The 25,198-nt window shown below is 36.9% G+C and overlaps 2 protein-coding genes across 2 annotated transcripts in view; one reads left to right on the top strand and one right to left on the bottom strand.

The window, feature by feature from the left end:
* CENPP (centromere protein P) overlaps nucleotides 1-25,198 on the bottom strand; it is a 235,314-nt gene that overhangs the window by 125,989 nt on the left and 84,127 nt on the right. The gene's annotated exons all lie outside the window — the stretch shown is intronic.
* On the top strand, nucleotides 7,871-23,670 carry OMD (osteomodulin). The gene is made up of 3 exons (XM_019966573.2): nucleotides 7,871-8,463; nucleotides 13,694-14,647; nucleotides 15,656-23,670. Exons 2-3 carry the CDS (start codon nucleotides 13,708-13,710, stop codon nucleotides 15,982-15,984), a joined length of 1,269 nt encoding a protein of 422 aa, XP_019822132.2. The 5' UTR covers nucleotides 7,871-8,463; nucleotides 13,694-13,707; the 3' UTR covers nucleotides 15,985-23,670.

Genomic DNA, 25,198 nt, shown 5'->3' with positions numbered 1-25,198 from the left:
GCCCCAAATCCCTCCCAGCATCAGAGTCTTTTCCAATGAGTCAACTCTTCGCATGAGGTGGCCAAAGTACTGGAGTTTCAGCTTTAGCATCAGTCCTTCCAAAGCAATGCCAGGGCTGATCTCCTTTAGAATGGACTGGTTGCATCTCCTTGCAGTTCAAGGGACTCTCAAGAGTCTTCTCCGACACCACAGTTCAAAAGCATCAATTCTTCGGTGCTCAGCTTTCTTCACAGTCCAACTCTCACATCCATACATGACCACAGGAAAAACCATAGCCTTGACTAGACGAACCTTTGTTGGCAAAGTAATGTCTCTGCTTTTCAATATGCTATCTAGGTTGGTCATAACTTTGCTTCCAAGGAGTAAGCATCTTTTAATTTCATGGCTGCAGTCACCATCTGCAATGATTTTGGAGCCCAAAAAGATAAAGTTTGACACTGTCTCCATTGTTTCCCCATCTATTTCCCATGAAGTGATGGGACCAGATGCCATGATCTTAGTTTTCTGAATGTTGAGCTTTAAGACAACTTTTTCACTCTCCTCTTTCACTTTCATCAAGAGGCCTTTTAGTTTCTCTTCACTTTCTGCCATAAGGGTTAGATTGTAATGGTTCCTATTTTGATTAATAAAGATGTGTCTGAGCCCTATAATGATTTAAAATTAATAATATGAAACAGCAGTTACTTTTTCACCAACCTAATAAATAGTGCTGCAATGAACATTGGGATAAGTGTGACTTTGAATTATGGTTTGGAGATTTTTTTTTTAAATAAGGAAAATTTATAATGGAAGCAAAAGCAGAAAAACACTAAAATGAACTTTCATGTACTTCTGACTCAATTTTTAAAAGGACCAACTTACGTGTGTGTAAGGATGTTCAGTTATGTCTAACTCTTTATGACCCCATGCATGGTAGACCGCCAGGCTCCTCTGTCCAGGGGATTTTCCAGGCAAGAATACTGGAGTGGGCTACCATTTCCTTCTCCAGGGGCTCTTCCTGACCCAGGGATTGAACCCACATCTCCTGCAGCTCCTACACTGGCAGGTGGATTCTTTACAACTGAGCAATCTGGGAATTCTTATAGCCAATTATATTCATTTACACTCTCATCATTATTACTATTTTTAATAATAGCATTATTTGAAGTATAATTCACATATCATACAATTCGCCATTTAAAGCATACAGTTCAAAAAACAGCATATAGCTAAAAGATTTTTAACATATTCAAGGTTAGCAGCCATCACAAAATTAATTACAGAACATTTTTGTCACTTCTGAAGGAAATCCTGTCCTGATTAAAATCACTCTTCATTTACTCCCAGCCTTCAGTTCAGTTCAGTTCAGTCACTCAGTTGTGTCCGACTCTTTGCGACCCCATGAATCACAACCTGCCAGACCTCCCTGTCCATCACCAAATCCCAGAGTTCACCCAACTCATGTGCATCGAGTCAGTGATGCCACCCAGCCATCTCATCCTCTGTCATCTTCTCCTCCTCCTGCCCTCAATCCCTCACAGCATCAGAGTCTTTTCCAATGAGTCAACTCTTTGCATGAGGTGGCCAAAGTACTGGAGTTTCAGCTTTAGTATCATTCCTTACAAAGAAACCCCAGGGCTGATCTCCTTCAGAATGGACTGTTTGGATCTCCTTGCAGTCCAAGGGACTCTCAAGAGTCTTCTCCAACACCACAGTTCAAAAGCATCAATTCTTCGATGCTCAGCTTTCTTCACAGTCCAACTCTCACATCCATACATGACCACTGGAAAAACCATAGCCTTGACTAGACGGACCTTTGTTGGCAAAGTAATGTCTCTGGCTTTTCAATATGCTATCTAGGTTGGTCATAACTTTTCTTGAGTAACCCACAAATCCACTGTTTTCATCAATTTGCTTATTCTGGACATTTCATACAGAGAAGGCAATGGCACCCCACTCCAGTACTCTTGCCTGGAAAATCCCATGATTGGAGGAGCCTGGTAGGCTGCGGTCCACGGGGTTGCTAAGAGTCGGACACAACTGAGCGACTTCACTTTCACTTTTCACCTTCATGCATTGGAGAAGGAAATGGCAACCCACTCCAGTGTTCTTGCCTGGAGAATCCCAGGGACAGAGTAGCCTGGTGGGCTGCCGTCTATGGGGCTGCACAGAGTCGGACACGACTGAAGCGACTTAGTAGCAGCAGCAATACTCCATTGTATGAATGGACCACTTTAATTCATCCATACATCAGCTGTTGGACATTTGTTTTTACCTTTTGGCTATTATAAATATGCTGCTATAAATACGGGCACACAGTTTTTGTGTGAATATGTATCTTCACTTTTCCTGGGTATACACTTAGGAGTAAAACTGATTGGTTAAGTGGCAACTTTATGTTCAATTATTTGAGGACTGTAGATTGTTTTCCAAAGTGGCTGTGCCATTTTAAATTTTCATCAGCAATATATAGAGATTCTAATTTTTCCACATCATCACCAATACTCACAGTTGTCCATATATTTTACTTCAGCTACTAGAAAACATGAAGTAGTACCTCACTGTGGTTCTGATGTGCATTTTCCTGATGATCAGTGATGTTAAGCATCTTTTCATGTATTTATTGATCATTTGTTATCTTTGGAGAAACATTTATTTAGATCCTCCAGTCATTTTAAAATTGGTCATTATCATTATTATTGACTTGTATGAGTTTATTAACTATTCTAGACACAGGTTCTTAGTCACATATATGATTTGCAAACTTTTTTCCCCACGTGTGGGTGTTGTTTTTTTCCCCCCACTCTTGTGGTATCTTTTGGTACAGAAAAAAAAAAAATCTAAATTTTAATGGTACCCAATTCATCTATTTTTCTTCTGTTTCTTATGCTTTCAGGGTCACATCTAAGAAACTGATGCCTACCTAACCCAAGGTCATAATGACTAATTTTTCTTCTGAAATGTAATAGTATTAGCTCTGAAACTTAGATCTTTATTCCATTTTCACTAAATTTTTACATGTGACCCAGTTGTCTTAGCACCATTTGTTCAAAGGAGATCAAGATATAAAAGATTTCTATCACTCCAGAAGGTTCTTCCATGCTCCCTTCTAGTTCATACTCCCACTTCATCCAGCATATATTCATTCATTCACTCACTGAACCAAGCAGACATATCCATCCCAGAACTTTGCCACTGGCAATATAACCATCTCCTAAAAATTTCCTTAATAACTGTTAACCTGAGTAAACATTCCAATCCCAAAGAAAGGCAATACCAAAGAACATTCAAACTACTGCACAACTGCACTCATCTCACATGCTAGTAAAGTAATGCTCAAAATTCTCCAAGCCAGGCTGCAACAGTATGCGAACGGTGAACTTCCAGATGTTCAAGCTGGATTTAGAAAAGGCAGAGGAACCAGAGATCAAATTGCCAGCATCTGCTGGATCATTGAAAAAGCAAGAGAGTTCCAGAAAAACATCTACTTTTGCTTGATTGACCATGCCAAAGTCTTTGACTGTGTGGATCACAACAAACTGAAAAATTCTTCAAGAGATGGGAATACCAGACCACTTGACCTGCCTCCTAAGAAATGTGTATGCAGGTCAAGAAGCAACAGTTAGAACTGGACATGGAACAACAGACTGGTTCCAAATTGGGAAAGGAGTACGTCAAGGCTGTATATTGTCACCGTGCTTATTTAACTTCTGTGCAGAGTACATCACGAGAAATGCCAGGCTGGATGAAGCACAAGCTAGAATCAAGATTGCCGGAAGAAATATCAATAACCTCAGATACGCCACCCTTATGGCAGAAGCGAAGAAGAACTAAAGAGCCCCTTGATGAAAGTGAAAGAGAAAAGTGAAAAAGTTGGCTTAAAACTTAACATTCAGAAAACTAAGATCATGGAATCCAGTCCCATCACTTCATGGTAAAAGATGGGGAAACAATGGAAACAGTGACACTTTATTTTTGGAGTTTCAAAATCACTGCAAATGATGACTGCAGCCATGAAATTAAAAGACACTTGCTCCTTGGAAGAAAAGCTATGACCAAACTACATAGCATATTAAAAAACTGAGACATTACTTTGCCAACAAAGGTCCGTCTAGTCAAGGCTATGGTTTTTTCTGTGGTCATGTATGGATGTGAGAGTTGGACTATAATTTGGAAAGCTGAGTGCTGAAGAACTGATTCTTTTGAACTGTGGTGTTGGAAAAGACTCTTAAGAGTCCCTTGGACTGCAAGGAGATCAAACTAGTCAATCCTAAAGAAAATCAGTCCTGAATATTTATTGGAAAGACTGATGATGAAGCTGAAACTCCAATACTTTGGCCACCTGATGTGAAGAACCGACTCATCAGGAAAGACCTGATGCTGGGAAAGATTGGAGGTGGGAGGAGAAGGAGAAGATTGGAGGTGGGAGGAGAAGATTGGAGGCGGGAGGAGAAGGGGACAACAAAGGATGAGATGGCTGGATGGCATCACCAATTCGATGGACATGAGTTTGAGTAGGCTCCAAGAACTGGTGATGGACAGGGAAGCCTAGAGTTTTGCAGTCCATAGGGTGGCAAAGAATCAGACATGACTGAGTGACTGAACTGAACTCAGTAAACATAAGTGATAGTAATTCTGCTCCCTGGATCCACATATCCCATCCTCTTTAACAAACGAAACGAAACAAAACAAAACATTCTCATTAATTTGGCAAAGGGAAACACATCTTATCACTTTTTCCTGAATCTGAAAATGCTATTGCTTTGTACTTTATTCCCAGTCAGTGAAAATAAAGACAAAACAAAACATTGAATGGATTATATAAACAACAACTTTATTTTTCTGCTTCTCCTGAATTGGCAAGCTGACTTTTTAAAAATTTATTTTTAATTGAAGGATAATGGCTTTATAACATGACTTTTGTTTCTGCTATACATCAATATGAATTAGCCATAGGTATACACATGTCTCCTCCCTCTTGAACCTCCCTCCCTCCTCCTACCCCTCTAGGTTGTTACAGGAGGCCCAGTTTGAGCTCCCTAAGTCATACAGCAAATGTCCATTGGCTATCTATCTGTTTGGTAGCGCATATGCTTTCATGCCCCTATCTCTATTCGTCGTACCCTCTCCTTCCTCCCCACCCCCAACCCCACACCCATAAGTCTGTTCTCTATGTCTGCGTCTCTGCTCCTGACCTGCAAATAGGTTCATCAGTACCATCACAACTACTTTTTAATTGTATATACTATTTTGGAAATTTGTGTGAGGGTGGAGAGTACTGGATGCCTCTGAGTGCTCCTTTGCACTCTCTGCCATTTGTGGCTAATAGTATACTGGCCTTTAAAAGTCTCTTTTTTTGGTAAGAATTTGGTTTATTTTAACCCCCAATTTCTAGTTAAACAGTTTAGGCTCTGGATTTCTCATGCTTTGTGGAAATACATATTTTACATTCCCTGGACTGGGGGGAGGGGGGGAGGTTCAGGATGGGGGGACACATGAACACCCATGGCTGATTCATGTCAATGTATGGCAAAACCCACCACAATACTGTAAAGTAATTAGCCTCCAATTAAAATAAAGAAATTAATTTAAAAGAAAAATAAAATTCTTCTCTTTACTTCCTTATATGATGAGGTTTCTATGGTATCTCCCAGTTTTGTTATTGTATGGTTTATTGATTTGAATTGTATTTTTTATCTCACATGGTTTAGTTAGGTGTTAACTGAGAGAAATACAAACCAACAGTCTAGTTGTCTGAATAGTAAAGATTTACAAAATGTCCTCTTGAAATACAAGCTATCCCTTCAAAAATATTAAGAAAAAAGTTACAACATCATTTGCATATGATTCATATGTACCTGAAAAACCCAGGACAATCAACTGAAAAATGACACAGTCGTGCATATAGGTAGCCATAATATATAAAAAAAGAAACCCTAAAAATCAATCAGAAAGACAAATAACATAATAGAAAAATGAGCAAAAAAAAAAAAAAATTAACAGGCATATCTCAGAAGAGAAAATCCAAATGGCTGAAAAACATTTGAAAAAATGTTCAACCTGTTTAGTAATAAGGGAAATGGAAATTAAAATCAAAAGTAATACCTTCATATACCAAATAAATTGGGGAAACAGTCAGATAATGTCAAGTGTTAGTGAGATCTAAAACAACTGTTGTCTTTCATTCCCACCACCTCAACTTGCCTATCTGTAAGCTCCCTCCAGCAGTTCTGCCAGTTACACCACCATTCCTTACCAGCATACATCACAGTAGTGTCAGAACTATTGACTTATACCTCTGTGCTCATTCATTTTTCCATTGCACTCCACACCACTTGATATATGTTTATTTTCTATCTTCCTCTTCCATGATAAAAAGAGACTATTTTAGCTGCTAGCTCCTCAGCAACTAAAACTGCCTTGAATAAAGTAGGTGTTCAACAAGTATTAGCTGGATGAATAAATGAATTAAAAATGTTTATTATGGTTTATTACCATAATTACTAGGTCTCAGTCAGACCTTTCCTAGCCAGCACTAATTATTTGGCTCTGACATTTTGAATCTACTTCAATCAAATTATAATCGTAGAATGTAATTTAGATTTTCACCAATTCAACTGACTTTTCTCCCTAACTGCTACAATTATAACCATCAACTGAGGGAATTCCCTGGCAGTCCAGTGGTTAGGACTCTGTGCTTTCAGTGCTGAGGGTAAGGGTTCAATCCTTGGTAGAGGAACTACGATCCTGCAAGCTCCACAGCATGGCCAAAATAAATTAACTAATTAAAAAATAAAATAAACTCCAACTGAAACAGTGAACTATCACAATTACTTGCAGCTTCTATTTTCCCTCTAAGGTCTGACTCAAACCAACTCTCCCATCCCCTACCAAACTAAAACTCGATGACATCATCAACCTTTATTTAAATTTCCTAGATACTACTTTTAATTCTGAGTGTTCTAGCTATTTATTGATAAATATTTTCACATTTGTTAAGAACATGAAAATATAATCACTATCACAAGTTCAAATCTCAGAGTTAAATGAAGAATTAAAGAAAAATTAAGCTGCTAATTTTAAATTAATCTTCCAAAAGAACCATCAGGGCATATAGAATAATTTTTGGATAAAGTACATCCTTAGTGTGAAAGCCTGAGGTTTAAGAACAAACACTAATAGGAAACATATGGAAAAGATCAGTAACGGGATGAAATCTTGGCCCAAATATGATTTGCCACGTTTTACAGACCAGTGTCTCAAATAACAGATAAGATTTTTATAATACTGCCAAAACATCTCCTGAAACACCATACACTTTTTAAAAGTCTGAAGTCTAACCAAATAAATCTTGCGAGTTATTTGTAAAAACTTAATGGAAAATACTATTTTGAGGAAACAAAAACAAATTTCAATAATTACTTTATCTTATTAGTTTGTACAAGCTTAAAAGAATCTCCCAAAAGAATGAACTCAAAATTCACTGCCAAGAGATACAAGTTAACTCTTTGTTTAAAATATGAAAACATTAGTATAAAAATATAGCATTTAAGTAGTTAATTGTTACTCTTCAGGAAAGACTATTCAGTGAAATTTGTAAATTTCCTAACATCTGCAAAATAAAGGCAAAAATGGTTGGTCAACAGAAGTTCCTAACTCCATCTTATTTAATATTATAAAATTAATTTTTGTACTAGTAAAAATAGACAAATTAGAGATATACCTTCTGAGTAAATTCCATAACAAAGAGAATAATTCTATTTCAAATATTTTATTAGAAGGTATGCTAGTGGATCTATTTGGGAGGAAAGTGAGAAAGCTGATAGAAAAGGTATAATTCTTTTTATGGAAAAGCAATATATCCAATCTGTGTCACAAATGACAATCTATTTCATTTTTAAAATAAACTAGAAGTGAAATGCTGTATATTTCTAATCCTGATTCCCTGTCTTAATAAAGGAAAGCACTGGTGAGAACACAAGGTATCAGATAACCGAAGTCTCAAGACGACTCTGAGTTCCACCTTAAAATGCCAAGACACTGAACTCCATGTTACTGTGAACCTTAATTTGAAGAATTCTTTGGCATGAAAATGAAAATAAAAACAGTAATCAGTACATGCTGTTTCATTTAGTTCTGTTTGCCTTTCATATTAGAGGAAATTCTTGCCATTCCTCAAACCAAAATTAAGGGGGAAAGAAAGAAGTAAGCCACATAAATCTGACCAAGAACACAAGCATTTAAATTAAGAGTCCACAAAGTTTCAGATAATGAAAAGAAATACATAATTTTAATTCAACCCAAGTATTTTCCAAGCAGATTATATTTGCTTAAATTGCTATAGCAATTCAAGGGACAGCCCTGCCTGAACACAACAGTTACTGTGGATTTTTAAGAGACTCAGTTTAAGAATTCAGGAATTTCTGATTCATTCACAGGATTTGCAAATTCATCAGCCCCTGAAAACTAAAGCAAATTCAACAGGTATGATGATAAAATAATTTTCAATTTTTAAAAAAATATTCCTGCTGTTAAAAATAAAGTATATTTGATTTAACATTAAAATAGATTGTAGCCACCATAAATGCATAATTTTGGTAAGCAATATCTGGTAAAAGTTACATTAAATTTGGATTAGCCAAAATATTCAGGGAAAGAAGTAATGCAGGAAATTTAATTTTCTAACTTAAGGTTTACCCAATAAATAATCTTTGTTTAGAGTTTTATTTTTTACTTTGAATGAAAGATTTTCAGGTTAATACAGTAATTTCTGTTTCTCTTTCTTTTTCTTTCTCAACTTTGACCAAAAAAGTTGCTGACAAAAAATCAGCAAACACCTTTGAGTCATACATCTGAGCAATGCTAGAGATTCTGGTTGTAAAGAAATGGGTATTTGTATAAATTTCACTGGACATTTTCTCAAAATTTCTCTATTAACCAAATATTACAATGTGTTTGCCTCTTCCTCAAAGAGAAAATGTAAGTACTGTAGCTCTAAAGGATCTAGTTTCTTGGGTTTCAGTTAACTAAGATTCAAATGTATTATGGCTAAAAATAATCTTGAGACTTTCATATTTTTAATAGCAAAAGAGTCTTACTTCTTTAGGCCTTGGGTGTGATACTGATGTATACAACTTTAATTTTACAGACTTAAATTTAAAACTGGTTTGGAAAATTTCTGAATTATATACTAATAGTTGGGTCTCTTATTACACTTTAGCTTCTATGGCATACCAATGAGACAAATATTTAAAATAATTAAATGCTATGAAGCTTTCAAATTACTTTAAACTTTTCAGAACAAAATTCCATCTCAGTTTGATTAGTAATTTAAATTAAAACTTTCTTGATGAAAGTAAGAGTGCTTTTTTCCAGGTAGGAGAAATGTTATGATATAGAAACTTAGCTGTAATATGAAAAATACACATTAACAAATAATTTTAAAAGCCTGGTAACATGTTTCACTTTGCTTTAAACTTTCTGTTTCACATTTGTTATTTTTCTACTAAACAAGGTAATAGAGAAGTGAATACAGTATATTGTGACAGAAATATTTTCTTTTCTATTAGAAAAGAAAACAGCCATGCTCTCTGTGACTATGTTCTTTTAGAGAAATCACTGTGATGAAATAAATTCCTAGAAACAATCAACATTAGTAGTAATAAACATCACCAATGAGATGTAATCTATAATTAATCAATCATTCATTCAGCAAATTTCTGAGCACTTCCACAATGTTCATTGTACTACAGCCTATCAAAAATTAGAAGTTGGGATATGAGATGATTGACAGTGAGTTATAATGTTTCACTATGACTTATCCTATAGGAAACATGGCATAAATTGCTGAACATCAAAGGTAGAAGTAATAACAATATGCTTAACAAATGACTGGTAAACAATTAGCTGAATGAAAAATTTGGATGAAAAGAAACAAGATCACTGTAACAAGTAAAATGATCAGGGGTGAAGTTGAGGAGTTAGAGGAATAGAAAATAATGGCTATATCCATGAAGATGGAGTGGATTTCTGAACAGAAAACTGCAGTAAGTCAAAAGGGAGTGGGACAAAGTTGAGCTATAGAGCCAAGGTCTTCCATGAATGAGGGCTCAACGGATGAGCTCAGATTCAGAAGACAAACTGTCTTCAGGGAAAGACCTTTCTTCTTAGTTGGCCAAAAAGATCAAAAGCAGCTAATACTAAGAATCTCATTTTCAGAAAGGCCCCTATCTTCAGGTCTGGATTCCAAGTCAAAAGTAAAGGCTGAACTAAAAAGTATCATCCAGGTCTCTTTCCCCCCAAATTTCTCGTAACTATTGAATAGTCACAACTTTAATTCTCAAATATAAGGTTACTAATTGATAATTACTGATATTCTTAACACAAGGGTAAAATTCAGAGCTCTGATGAGTAGTGCTGTTTTTGAAGTTTGACTGTATAACAGTCAACCTCTGAGACCCTATACACGGCCTGATCCTGGATAGTTGTTATGCTTCTGCCTCTTTGCTTCTACTTTCATCTCAAATTCATGGAGCAGTACTTTATGTTCTATTATCCATTCCTGCTAATCTCCCTAAATCTTGGCCAAATGATGTCTACAAAGATTTCCCTGTCTCATTCTTGCAGGGTTAAGCCACTGGCTCCCACAGAACTGATATCTCTGCTGCAAGCCATATTTCCCTTTGTCTGAGAATCGGTTCACTGTGTTGTGACTCTCTTGTCCACTAAATTGAATGCTCTTTATAGAAGGAGCCATGTCTTCATGTTTTTTTCAGTCTGTGTTCCCCACCGATCACAGTGCCTCACCCCTAAAATTCAAGACAATCACTGAATAACCAAATCAAACTAAATAAATCACCAGTAATATTTGTAAGCTGCTTTGTTAATAATGTCAACACAATTACCTAGTACATGGTCACTAATTCTAGCAGGTGAAAAAGCACTCTTAATCATACCCACTGGGAGCTCCCCAGTCTGGATCAGCCAGCACTGAACACTGTCCTTTGGGATGAGACCATACTCTTTCACTTCCCCTCCCAGGACTCTTACTTGATGCATGAACACTGCAATGTGAAGATCATGGCTCAACTATATTAATGAACTAGGTGTTCATTCCCAATGTGCAAATTCCTGAGATCACAATTTAGGCCTCAAGGTTTTGGGCCAGATTAGCTGTACAATCTTATTTTGCTATTTCAACAGTTAACCGCAACTTCTCAAACATCTCATCCTTTGTTGCTTTACATGTTTTTTGCTCATTTCTTTTATCTGCAAATTTTCTTCTCTACTTCCCTCCGGAGGAACCCTCATATTCCTTCAAAGTCTAATTTAAATGCCATGTCCTACATGGCAGGAATCTAACTGATTATCAAAAGGAAACTACAAATTTCAAAGTCAAAATTGTTTAAAAAGATCAAATCATTACTGTTTTGGCATTTTCTGTAGGAAGGGACAGGATTAAATACAAGACAATGTATTAGAGTAAATGATTATCTATTATAGTTTCTGAGTGAAACAGGAAGCAGGGTCATCATCCAAAACCAATGGTGAGGTTTTAGAGGCTTGTGTAGGAGTAAGGGAAAAGGAATGCACTAATGAGAGGTCACACAGGCAGCACTTGAATGGTCATGACTTTAAAGTGAGCCAGTTGGCACTGTCCTATTTTCTCTCATGCTGTCAGCTGCATGAGTCAGGCTATTGGAGGATGGAGAACTGGAGTAACCAGGATTGGACTATGAAGAGTCAAGGGGCCAGCAAATTGAGGGCATGTGCAGTGATGGTCATGATGCACTATGGGATCTAGGTTGGTAGGACCTGAGTATACTGAGAGGTATGAATGAGGAGCAGTGAAAAACAGTTGGATCAAATAATTTTTAGGTCCCACTGAAAGTGAAAATTGTTGCAGCTGGAGTTACTACATGAAGTAAGTTATAAAGACAGGAGATAGCAGTCAGTATGCAAAAGACTTGCAGTACCCTTGACAAGGCCCTTCATGTGGCTGCATAAGGGCATGCTCAGTCACTTCAATTGTGTCTGACTCTTTGTGACTATGGACTGTAGCCCGCCAGGCTCCTCTGTCCACAAGATTCTCCACGCAAGAATACTGGAGTGGGTTGGTATGCCCTTCTTCAGTGGGTCTCCCCAGCCCAGGGATCAAGCCTGCGTGTCTTACATCTCCTGCATTGGCAGGCGGGTTCTTCATTACTAGCAGCACCTGGAAGACTAGAGGAATATTTACATTCTGTACTATTCAGATTCTGACAAGAAAAGAAAACAGACTAAGAAACTAAGTTGTTAGGATCTAGGGCAGCCTTTCTCAAGGAGGGTTCTGTCAGAGAAAATGATTTAAGTAACTATTTTTTCATTTATCCAATGATGAAAAATAATACCATTCTAGATGAACAGGAGATAAGCTGTTTCATTAATTCTCTCTATTAGAATATTAATCTCATGAAATCCTGGATGAGAAGGGTAGAGAAAAATGGCCTTAGAATAAAAGGTATGATTTTTTTAAACTTTTCCTAAATAACATACTTATTCCATCTGGATCACTTTCTAATTTGCAAAGTACTTTAACATGCATACCTCATATGCATTTATGACAATAACAACTACCAAGTGAGATAAGCAGGCAAGTGATTATAGTTCTTATTTTACTGATGAGGCAAGAGGCAGATGTAAGTGACTCGACTGTCATAAGTGATGGGACTGAAATGAAGGTTTTCAGACTCCTCATCCAGTTCACATTCCCCATCATTCACTACAACTTCAAGTTTCAGCACGACTGTTGTCCTTTGTCTCTCTTTCGCAAGCTGAGCACTCCCTCCTTTACAATCCTACCCCACACATACCCTCCTATTCACTGTATTGCACGTCCGATTCTCCACTAGACCTAAACTCCTAGGAACTAAGGAGAGTGTGTTTTTAATACCTGTGTATCTAGAAATTAACTAAAAAAAAAAAAATTAGTGGAAAGAAAAAAGCTAGGAGGGTAATTAGGAAAAATGTATAGAAAAAACAATTAGAAACTAAAACTTTATAGAATGTAAATATTGTGTATATCTAGGATTTGATGCAGTTATTCAAGTAGAGTCAGAGACAAAATAATTGGATTCTGGAAACTATTTCACAGGGAAAATTTGAAGTGACAGTCAGACTTGGACAGAAAACACTAAGAGGAAACATGATACTTATTTTTAATATCTCAAGCTTTCACATAAAATGGAGTGTTCTATGTTTTTCCGAAGAACCGAAAAGAACATCAGCAAACAGGAGTTACAGTGGGCAAATTTTGGTCAGTATTAATAATCTCCTAAGTAACTAAAACATAGGGTCTCTCTTCTCACAGGTAGTGAACATCACTGAAGGGGCCAAATAGTGAGAACATCTAATATCCATATGGAAAAAGCACTCAGCTTTGGGGTAGAAAGATGTCATGCTATCATTGTGAATTCAGTCTAGTAAGCCAGACAAATCGAGATTCTCTAAAAAGATGATTACTTAGTCTGGTTTAATGCAGCATGAGGCTTTTTAAAAAATATTACCTTAAACATTAATTTTGTTCTGAGCAGCAGCCATTAATTCTGGACATTCTTTTACATATTTCAAATCAGACCTAAATACTGTGCATTTTAGATAATTGTCAATTTATATAAGAGTTATTACATGTTTCACTCACTTTTTCCACTATATATTTCCTTTTGCCTTGTAATAGGACAAAAAAGAAACATGGGCTTTTCAAGTTTAGTATGTGTCCTTTTCTTCTTTCTTGGAGTCAAAGTATATTGTCAATATGAAAGTTATCAATGGGATGAAGATTATGACCAAGAACCAGATGATGTCTACCAAACAGAATTCCAATTTCAACAAAATATAAACTATGAAGCTCCGTTTCATCAGCATACTTTAGGTTGTGCCAGTGAATGCTTCTGTCCACCTAACTTTCCATCATCAATGTACTGTGATAATCGCAAATTGAAGACTATCCCAAATATTCCAGCACACATTCAGCAAGTCTATCTTCAGTTCAATGAAATTGAGGCTGTGACTGCAGATTCATTTATCAATGCCACTCATCTTAAAGAAATCAACCTCAGCCACAACAAAATTAAATCTCAAAAGATTGATCATGGTGTGTTTGCTAAATTGCCAAATCTACTACAGCTTCACCTACAGCATAACAATTTAGAAGACTTTCCGTTTCCTCTTCCTAAGTCTTTGGAAAGGATTTTTCTAGGTTACAATGAAATCTCCAGACTGCAGACAAATGCTGTGAATGGGCTTGTAAACTTGACCATGCTTGATCTCTGTTTTAATAAAATTGATGATTCTGTGTTACAAGAAAAGGTACTTGCCAAAATGGAAAAATTAATGCAGCTCAACCTATGTAATAATAGATTAGAATCAATGCCTCCTGGTTTGCCTTCTTCACTTATGTATCTGTCTTTAGAAAATAATTCAATCTCTTCTATACCAGAAAATTACTTCAACAAACTTCCGAAACTTCACGCTCTAAGAATATCACACAACAAACTACAAGACATCCCATATAACATTTTTAATCTTTCCAACCTTATAGAGCTCAACGTTGGACACAACAAACTGAAGCAAGCATTCTATATTCCAAGGAATTTAGAACACCTATACCTAGAAAATAATGAAATTGAAAGTATGTAAAATTTCATTTTGTGTATGTCTGTGTTTTACTATTTATTTATAATTTTTATTTTATATTGGAGCATAGTTGAATAACAATGTTGTGTTAGGGTCAGGTGTATAGCAAAGGAATTCAGTTATACATATACAAATATCTATTTTTTTCAATTCTTTTCTCATTTAGGTTACTACCAAATATTGAGCAATGTTCCCTGTTCTAGACAGTAGGTCCTTGTTGGTTACCTATTTTATTTATCTATTTATTTATGGCTGTACTGGGTCTTTGCTGCTGCAAATGGGAGCTACTCTCGAGTTGCAGCACACAGGCTTTAGAGTGTGGGTTCAGTAGTTGTGGTGCAGGGGCGTAGTTGACCCACTACACGTGGAATCTTCCCAGACCAGGGATCGAACCTGTGTTCCCAGCACTGGCAGGCAGATTCTTAACCACTGGACCACCAGGGAAGTCCATTATTGTCTTTTAAAGATAGAAAAAATCTTATTTTGTTCTTTTAAAGAACAGATCTTTAAAAACCCATGCTTTACATGGTGCTACAAATTACAAATGGTTGCTTTGAAGCTGGCTAGGGAAATGGCAGAAAATGGGCCCCAGAGAAATTTGTACTTCAAGGTTTATAGTCTTTTCTATTAAATGTTATCACTTTGAACTCTGAGAATATGTACTACAAAGTATATGAAAAAAATATGAAATACTATAGAGTACACAAAGAAATATGAGATCTTGAATAGTAGAACTATACGTGATTTTCACTTTTTTTCTCTTGAGATTGTTTCTGCTAAGAATTTATTACTTAAATAATTTATTTAATAATTAAATAGTTACTTAATAGCCAATGAAGCCATCATTTATTTTGATAATATAAAATTCATTTATAGTTTCATTTTATTCATTTTATTATTTGAGTACTATAAAATAATTAAACGTAACAAATATTTTAATAAAATCCATTACAGTATTATGGATATAATACAGAAGGATTAATTTTTAATTTGTATTTTTCAGATGTCAATGTCACAGTGATGTGTCCATCAGTTGATCCACTACATTACCACCATTTAACACACATTCGCATAGATCAAAATAAGCTGAAAGCGCCAATAAGCTCATACATTTTCCTCTGCTTCCCTCATATACACACTATTTATTATGGTGAACAACAAAGCACTAACGGTCAAACGATACAACTGAAGACCCAAGTTTTCAGGAGATTTCAAGATGATGGTGATAGTGAAGATCATGATGATCATCATGAAGGCCCAGAAGAAGAAGGAACAGAAGAAAACATTGATGCTCACTATTATGGAAGTCAAGAATGGCAAGAAACTATATAGGTATACATTTATAACTTCATAAGATCTTATTATTCAATATAAATTTAGCTAAATATGCATAGTTCATAGTAATATAGATAGAATTGAGTACTTAGTATACTAAGATCAGATTGAATTTAGGTTGTTGATAACATCTTCATCATTATATAGGATTATAATTTACTCAAAATGATACAAATCTTGTAGAAATATAAATTAGAATGACAAGTAGGATCAAAAAACTACACTTAGAACATAAAATTATCATGTTGAGAAAAAAAACAAGTATGCTTATCTGTATTAACAGTAATTTTTCTAAAAATGATGAAAGAAGTAGCATTAGAAGCTAACAATTGTAAACCACGCACTTGAAATCACTATGAGTATACTGTTTAAATGCCAAGAGGTCATATTAATGTAACAGGCAGCAACTCATTTAAGGAATAGACTATTTTCTTTGGTCTAATCTCCAGAAAAGCTTTCATACTTTTATTTGGCTATCATCACCATGACAGCCACCCACTCTGGTCCTACCACTTAGAGCACAGAATGAGTTTTGATTTTCAAAAGAGGTTATCCTAACTAAGGATCCAAGGCACAAATTTATGAAATCAACTAGTCTTACTTTTTTGTTGTTTTGTTTTAAATTTGTTTTTCTTTTTAATTGAAGGATAATTGCTTTACAGAATTTTGCAGTTTTCTGTCAAACCTCAACATGAATCAGCCATAGGTATACATATATCCTCTCTCTCCTGAACCCCCTTCCCATCTCCCCCCCCCACCCTACCCCTCCAGGCTGACACAGAGCCCCTGTTTGAGTTTCCTGAATCACAGAGCAAATTTTACACATGGTAGTGTAAGTTTCCATGTTACTCTTTCCATACATCTCACTCTCTCCTCCCCTCTCCCCATGTCCATAAATCTATTCTCTATGTCTGTTTCTCCATTGCTGACCTGTGAATAAATTCTTCAGTACCATTTTTCTAGATTCCATATATATGCATTAGAATACAATATTTATCTTTCTCTTTCTGACTTACTTCACTCTGTATAATAGATTCTAGTTTCATTTGCCTGGTTAGAACTGACTCAAAGGTGTTCCTTTTTATGGCTGAGTAACATTCCATTGTGTATATGTACCATAACTTCTTTATCCATTCATCTGTCAATGGATATCTAGATTGCTTCTATGTTCTAGCTATTGTAAACAGTGCTGCAGTGAAAAATGGGATACATGTGCCTTTGAAATCAACTCGTCTTACTTTTCTCTCAGAGCACCAAAGCAACAAAAACTTAAACCTTGTATTTGGATGACTGCATGTGTGCACGCTAAGATGCTTCAGCCATGTCTGATTCTTTGCAACCTTATGGATTGTAGCCGGCCAGGCTCCTCTGTCCACGGAGATTCTCCAGGCGAGAATACTGGAGTGGGTTGCCATGCTCTCTTCTATGGGATCTTCCTGACCTAGGGATAGAACCTGCATCTCTTATGTCTCTCACATTGGCAGATGGGTTCTTTACCACTGGCACCACCTGGGATGCCCATTTGGATGCCAGAAAAACAGCAAAATTTGTATTTTAGCAAATTTCAGCTATTATACAACACAATCTTTTCTATGTTCCATTTTAATTGGGATAAACATTTTTTAAATAAATTCACTAGAGAAAGGTTTTAGTTACATAAAAATTTGCTAATAAATAATTGCTCTATTCATAAGATTAAGTTAATGTTAGCACAAGAAAGTATATCAGCATTATTAACACTTCTATTTTCCTAGCACAATATATTAGAAACATATATGTATATCAGCCAATGTTTATGTACATAGTGCTAAAGTTGAATAGAGTTCCTTTGAAATTTGAATAACAGGTTTTGATATCTTCTTTAAAACCTTAATAATCACATATCATTTTGAAGCATTTTAATATGCCTATAATGAAGTATAACTTCTTTGATGAACTTTCTTGATTTACCAGGTTAGTATTTTATAGAATTCCTCAGGTAAGGAATAAACACAAATCTGGGACTGCCTATATAGGAAACTCCTAAAAAAAAATTTTTTTTAAACAGTATTCAAAAAGACCAGACAATTAGAACAATATTTTAGAAGCAGTTTTCTAGCGATGAGTCTAACTTTCTGGAGATGACAGTTTAAAATGAAGCCTCTCATGCTCATTTATATCTTTGAGCAGGTTATTAACATTTAGCAGAAACAGACTACCCGTGTGTCCTAGGGGCTAGCTCAACAATCCAGAATGAATATGAACAATACTCCATTCATTCACTTAATAAACATTCATCAAGGCATGTAGGGCTTAGCAATGAGAGGTCAAACAGAATAGATATGTGCATCTGTGACACTGTAAGACAACAGCTGTGATGGTAAAGAGTAAATGTTAGTGATGTGGGTAAAGCACATTTTCAAAAGAGGTAAAAAACTTTAAGGACCATCTCCTCCTTTACTGACATTTTAAAAAACAGGGTTACAAATGTAAACATTTATTATGATCTAACATATGGAAAACACTGTGGATGTTTTATGAGATGAGAAAGAGAAGACTATTTAAAATGTAATGAGCGCTGTCAGGAAAATACAAATTATAAAAAAACTACAACCAGATAGTTTACATTTACTGGATGGCTGAAATCAAAAAGGCAGACAAACAATAAGCATTAGTGAGGAGATGCAGAAAGTGGAATCCACTCGTGACGAAGTCAAACTGTACAGCTGCTTTGGAAAGCAGTCTGGCAGTCCTTCATTTAGTCACCTATGAATCAACAATTCCATTCCTAGATATAAACCTAAGAAAACTGAACACATGTGGTCACACAAAAATATGTACACAAATGTTCATAGCAGCATTATCCATTTATAGCCAAAAAGTAGAAACCACCCAAATGTCCTTCAGCTGATGAAAGGATAAACAAAATGTGGTATATCCACACAATGGAATATTATTCAGTCAAAAGAAGGAAGGATGTTGATACATGTTATAATATAGATGAACCATGAAAACATTATGCTAGTTAGTGAAAAGGCAGTCAGAGAAGAACATGTATTGTATGATTCCATTTATATGAAATGTCTAAAACAGGCAAAACTATAGACACAGAAAGATTATTGGCTGCCTGGGGTTGGGGAGCAGGAGAAACAGGGGAACTAGGCAGTGAGGAGGAGAAGGGGACGACAGAGGATGAGATGGCTGGATGGCATCACCGACTCGATGGACATGAGTTTGGGTGAACTCTGGGAGTTGGTGATGGATAGGGAGGCCTGGCATGCTGCAATTTATGGGGTTGCAAAGAGTCGGACACTACTGAGCAACTGAACTGAACTGAACTGAGGCAGTGACTGATAATGGGTAGAGAATTTCTTTTTGGGTGATGAAAATATTCTAAAATTGACTGTAGTGATAACTGTACAAGTTTGAAAACACTAAAAGTTACTGAATTGCACCCTTTAAAAAAGTGAGTTGTATGAGATGTGAATTATTTTAATAAAGCTGTTATTTAAAAATTTAACAAAGAAAATAAGATGTAATAATTCATTCTAACAAAAGGAAGAAAGAAAGAAAGAAAATGTGGCAGTAACTGAAAAATGATATGAACACAGATATATTAACTTTGCTTCTGGCCAGGATGTGGTGAAGCAACTGAAGGCTTCAAGGAAGAGGTGGCACTTTGATGTGTGAATAGTAACTGACTGGCAGGAGTGAAGAAAATAAGGTCCCAAGGTGAGATTAACATAAAGATGAGGTAATTAGTTATTTCGCTTCTTGTACAGTTAAAACATCCCAAATTTTGAGAATTCTGGAGCATTTATTTTTATCTCCTCCTAAAGTGACAAAAGAAAATACATTTAAGAACAGGCTTAGCAAAGAAAAAAACTGATGGAAACATGGAATTTGAAATCAGATATACCTTGGTAGAAGCCTGACTTCACTCTTATAACTAAGCAAGATGACTCTGAGTGAGTTACTTCTTGAAGTCTCTCTTTCTGCATTTCTGTAAGGAAGGTGGTTCTCACAGGGCTGTTAATGAAGTTGCTCAGTCATGCCCGACTCTTTGCGACCCCATGGATAGTAGCTTGCACCAAGCTCCTCCGTCCATGGGATTTTCAAGGCAAGAGTACTGGAGTGGGTTGCCATTTCCTTCTCCAGGGAATCTTCCCAACCCAGGGATTGAACCCAGGTCTCCCACATTGTAGACAGATGCTTTACCGTCTGAGCCACCAGGGAAGTCCAATACATACCACAGCATTTAACAAAGCACATGCCAGTTACAAGGGTTTCCTGTGGCTCAGCAGTAAAGAATGCCTGCAATGCAGGAGACGAAGGAGTGTGGGTTCGATCCCTGGTAGGGAAGATCTCCTGGAGGAGGAAATGGCAACCTACTCCAGTATTCTTGTTGAGACAATCCTATGGACAGAGGAGGATGGCAGGCTACAGCCTAGGGGGTCACAAAGAGTGACTAAGCACACACACACATGCATGCCAGTTACAGGTATCCTATAAGCAGTAACTATTATTGCAGCATGTCCGGCCCAACCTCCTGCTGGATCTATGTGCCCCGAGCCGTCAGCTGTGCTTCACATGCCTCAGTGGACCCTCTAGAAAGGAGTTTGCATCTTTCAGGTTCCTTCCAAGGTTCTATTGTACAAAAGATTAGTAAACAAGAGAGAATTTACTAAAGGTTTCATTAGGGAGAGAGAAGAGAGATCTAAAATCATATACCCACAACAAACATATTCCAAGTCATTATTTGATGGTTTAGCTTTCCAAAGCACCTCTAGATAGCCTAGAAGGATGAGGAGCAGTTTCCCAGACCCTTCACGAGGCATTTGGCTACCTGGCTCCTCTGGCCAGAGTAAGGTGAAACTCTTCTTGTCTATTAGGTAGAAGAGGTCAAAGAGGCCAACTCTGCTCTCCCTTTAAAGGCAAGTACATATAAACACGTCACAAAATGTCCTCCAGCTGCAGGACCCAGAGGGAGGTAGATGAACAACCATCTTACATTAATCAAAAACACCCAGAGGAACTCATACCCCAAGTAGTTCTCAGTAAAAAGAAAACAAAACAAATAACCACCAATGCTTTCTGCAGAACAGAAGAATAAAGTTCTACCTCCTACCAGAGTTACAGACAAAACTAGGTGATATATCAGGAAAGAAAAAGATGAAAATTCATCAATTTTCTCATTACACTTCAAAATATTAGCTATATTAGCTCTGAGGTTGAACTTTCTGTCTTTGTGCCTACTAATGAATAAATTCAAATGATACCATGAACCCAAGCTTAACAAATACATTAAAAAGGAAATAAAAATAAAGGATATTCAATAAATTTGCTTACAACATACTGGTTGAAAATGTTTAGCATGTATTTAAGTATAACCTGAAAACTATACATTTTTTACTTTATTCCTCAAGTTGGAACCACTAAACCAAAACTCAGATATATGCATATCATGTAACACACTTAACCAATTCCATGGTATGAAAGCTAAAAAAAATAAACCTGTTTCTTCTGTATACTTTTACTGTAGCAAAGAAGTCCAAGGAAAGCTAGAACTAAAACTCCAATTTCCTGATTCCAAATCCATCTTTTCTAAATCTTGGAAATGAAGAATAACAGCAGCTGGAAACAAAATTAAATCATAACAGCTAAAAATCCAGTTTCTTTTATGTTCCAATTTCCTAAATAAATATAACCTGCTATGCCCAGCAGGTAAATATCACAGCATTTCTGGATATGTCTGTCGTTGCATGTTTAGGTTGCAAACTTATTATACGGAGACTTATGTATACTACTCAGAAAAATTAAAATCACAAATATGATCCATTTTAAACATTAACCCTTATTTATATTGAGTCATAATTCCCCTCCCTTTAAGTTTTAGCCTTCTAGTCCAGAAAGTACTTGGGTTCCCATCTTGATTTCATTTGACCAAGGTATAAGGTATTGTACCTGCTTATTAGGTATATTATATTATTAGGTGTATTATACCTGCTTATTAGGTATAAGCAGGTATTTGATACAGAGATTCAAATCATAGACGTCCCACAAAAAGCCCCGAATGTTGGTTAGAAACAAGTCAGAGGTCTTTCCCACACTGAAGGAGCAACAATTACACAAGGTAAAATTCTGATACACCTTCAAAGACATAAAACCCTACAAAGATACCAAGGATAATGTAGTAGGGTTAACAAAAAGAACTCCACAGAAATAACCCTCTCAATTTTGGATAAATGCCTGCTCTTGTGCCTTGACGGCATTCATCTTTTATTCCTGTGCAGTGAAAGTTAAATAGCTCTTTCTGGAGTAGAAAACAATCTAAGTTTGAAACATATTTTACACTGGAAATGGGGTAGTAAAGACTTTGACTCCAAAGAGCAGTCTGGGCTTTGTTCAGCTTCTAGGAATTAATCTATATCTTTGTTTAAAATGAGGGTTATACTTAATGGACATGAATTTGAGAAAACTCCAGGAGATAGTGAAGAACAGGGAAGCCTGGTGTACTACAGTTCATGGGGTCACAAAATGACTTAGCAACTGAACAACAATAACAATTCTCTTGATAGTCCCACGGATAGCAAGGAGATAAAACCAGTCAATCCTAAAGGAAATCAACTCTGAATATTCACTGGAAGGACTGATGCTGAAGCTGAAGCTCCAATACTTTGGCCACCTGTTGTGAACAGCCATTGGAAAAGACCATGATGCTGGGAAAGACCGAGGGCAGGAGGAGAAGGCGGCGACAGAGGATGGGATGATTGGATGGTATTACTGACTCAATGGACATGAGTTTGAGCAAACTCTGGGAGACAGTGAAGAACAGGGAAGCCTGGACTGCTGTAGTCCATGGGGGTGCAAAGAGCTGGATAAGACTTAGCAACTGAACAACAACAACAGATTTTAGAATGGGACAGGCCAAACCTAACAGTCTTAGGTTGGCCACGCCAGAAAGACAACCATGTGGTTTAGGATGGGTCATGTAGAATCAGTCAAACTGGGGGCAGAGTTCAACCATGTGGAATACTCAATTGATCATGCCTATGTACTGAAGCCCCAGTAAAAGCTGAACCATGAGGTTCAGTAGCACTTTCCTGGTTGGCAATACCCATGTTCCTTGTCATGCGTCAATGCTGGGACGGCACTGATGAGAACATCCTGAGAACAATACAAGTTCTGTATGTGGAACCCTCCCAGACTCTGACTACTGCCTCTCTTCGTTTGGGTGATATTTATGTGTATCTTTTCTCTGTGATAAACCATAACCATGAAATAATGGCTTCCAGTGAGTTCCATGATTCCTTTAAGCAAATTATCAAATGTAAGGGTGGTTTTGGGAAACTCTCAAACTTGCAGTTGGTATAAGAAATGAGGATGGTCTTTGGAACTGTGCTCTCAAACTTTAGTTTGACTAACTCTGGGAGGGAACATACATATTTTTCGGTGTAACTCTGAATATTTCTAGAATCTTTCTTGTGCAGTCATCTCCCCTTCAATGTGGATATGACCTCTGATCTCAAAATACTACAAAGAGATGGCATATATGATTACAGGTACATGATTGCTACAAAAACTGTACTGTTCATCTTGTTGGAATACTAATCTTCCTTTCTGGCTATGAAGAAGAAATCTGCCGTAATATGAGCTGCCCAATGGTGGAGGCCACGTTGCAAATAACTGAGGGTGGCCTTCAATCAACATCAAGCAAGGCTGAGGCTTAGTCCTACATTCTGAATGGAGTTGTGGCCAACAACCACATAGGCTCATACACCTTTACCTTACTTGACCCTTGAAAAGAGAGTACAGCCCTAGCCAACACTTTGATTGCAAATGAGGTATAAACAAAGCCATGGACAGAGGAGCCTGGAGGGCTACAGTCCAAAGGGTTGCAAAGAGTCGGATACATCTGAAGCAACTTGGCACTCAAGCACAAGCAAAGCCATATTTGGACTCCTGAGCTACAGAAACTATGGGATAACAAAGGTGTGTTATTTTAGATCACTATACCTGTGATAAATAACCAATAAAATAGGTAATTAGTAGTATTCTTCAGAAATGCAACATTAGAGAGCTATCTCTAAAATGAAAATAGAATCATGCCACTCGCTGGCTTAAAATTTCTCAGTGGTCTCTCACTGAATACAAATGAAAGTCAAACACCACAGCAAGGTATAAAAGACTTTTCCTTAATCTGACCTCTAGTACGCTGTCTGATCTCTCAATATATACCACCCCCCTAACCTCTTCTCTTTCTCCCTCTAAGCTCTAGCCATATACAACTAATTATAAATTATCTTAATGATCTATCCTCCCCCACCTATGTGCTGTTTCCATTCCTAGAGCAATTCTCCCTTGGTCTGCTCCTGCCCTGACTACCCCCTCGTTTTCTCTACAGAAGTCAGTTTGGTGCCACCTCAGTGGCTTTACCCTTTCCCAGATCACTGCAGAATATTTTTGTGTAGCAGGTCGCTCACTGTGCCTTCTATCGCTTGTTTGCTGCTGTTCTTGCTTACTTACAAACTCTTCCTTCTTGAAGGGAAAAAACAAGTTTTGCTTGTCTAGGTTTATTTTTCCACCGTACTGGCAGAGAAGTGGCACTCAATAAACTTCTACTAAATGAATGAATTTACTCTGCTGACAAAGGTCTGTATAATTAAGGCTATGGTCTTCCCAGTGGTCACATATGGTTGTGAGAGCTGAATAGTAAAGAAGGCAGAGAGACGAAGAAATGATGCCTTCAAAACTGTGGTACTGGAGAAGACTCCTGAGAGTCCCTTGGACAGCAAGGAGATCAAACCAGTCAATCTTACAGGAAATCAACCCTGAATACTCATCAGAAAGACTAATGCTGAAGCTGAAGCTGCAGTATTTTGGTCACCTGATGCAAACAGCCGACTCACTGGAAATATCCCTGATACTGGGAAAGACTGAGGGCAGAAGGAGAAGAGGGCATCAGAGGATGAGATGGCTGGATGGCATCACCGATGCAATGGACATGAACTTGGGCAAACTTCAGAAGATGGTAAGGGATAGGGAGGCCTGGCGTGCTGCAGTCCATGGGGTTGCAGAGAGTTGGACATGACTGGGGACTGAACAATAACAACAAATGAATGAATGCCAATAAAACTATACACATTGGTCAGAACTTTTCAAGGAAAAAAAAGTTATAATCCACAAAATAATTTTATGTAGTACAAAGTACCAAACTGTGTATACCATAGTA

The sequence above is a fragment of the Bos indicus genome, chromosome 8, assembly GCF_029378745.1.
Source record: "Bos indicus isolate NIAB-ARS_2022 breed Sahiwal x Tharparkar chromosome 8, NIAB-ARS_B.indTharparkar_mat_pri_1.0, whole genome shotgun sequence".
In the NCBI taxonomy this organism is placed as follows: Eukaryota; Metazoa; Chordata; class Mammalia; order Artiodactyla; family Bovidae; genus Bos; species Bos indicus.
This window is presented reverse-complemented; position numbering and strand designations above follow the sequence as displayed.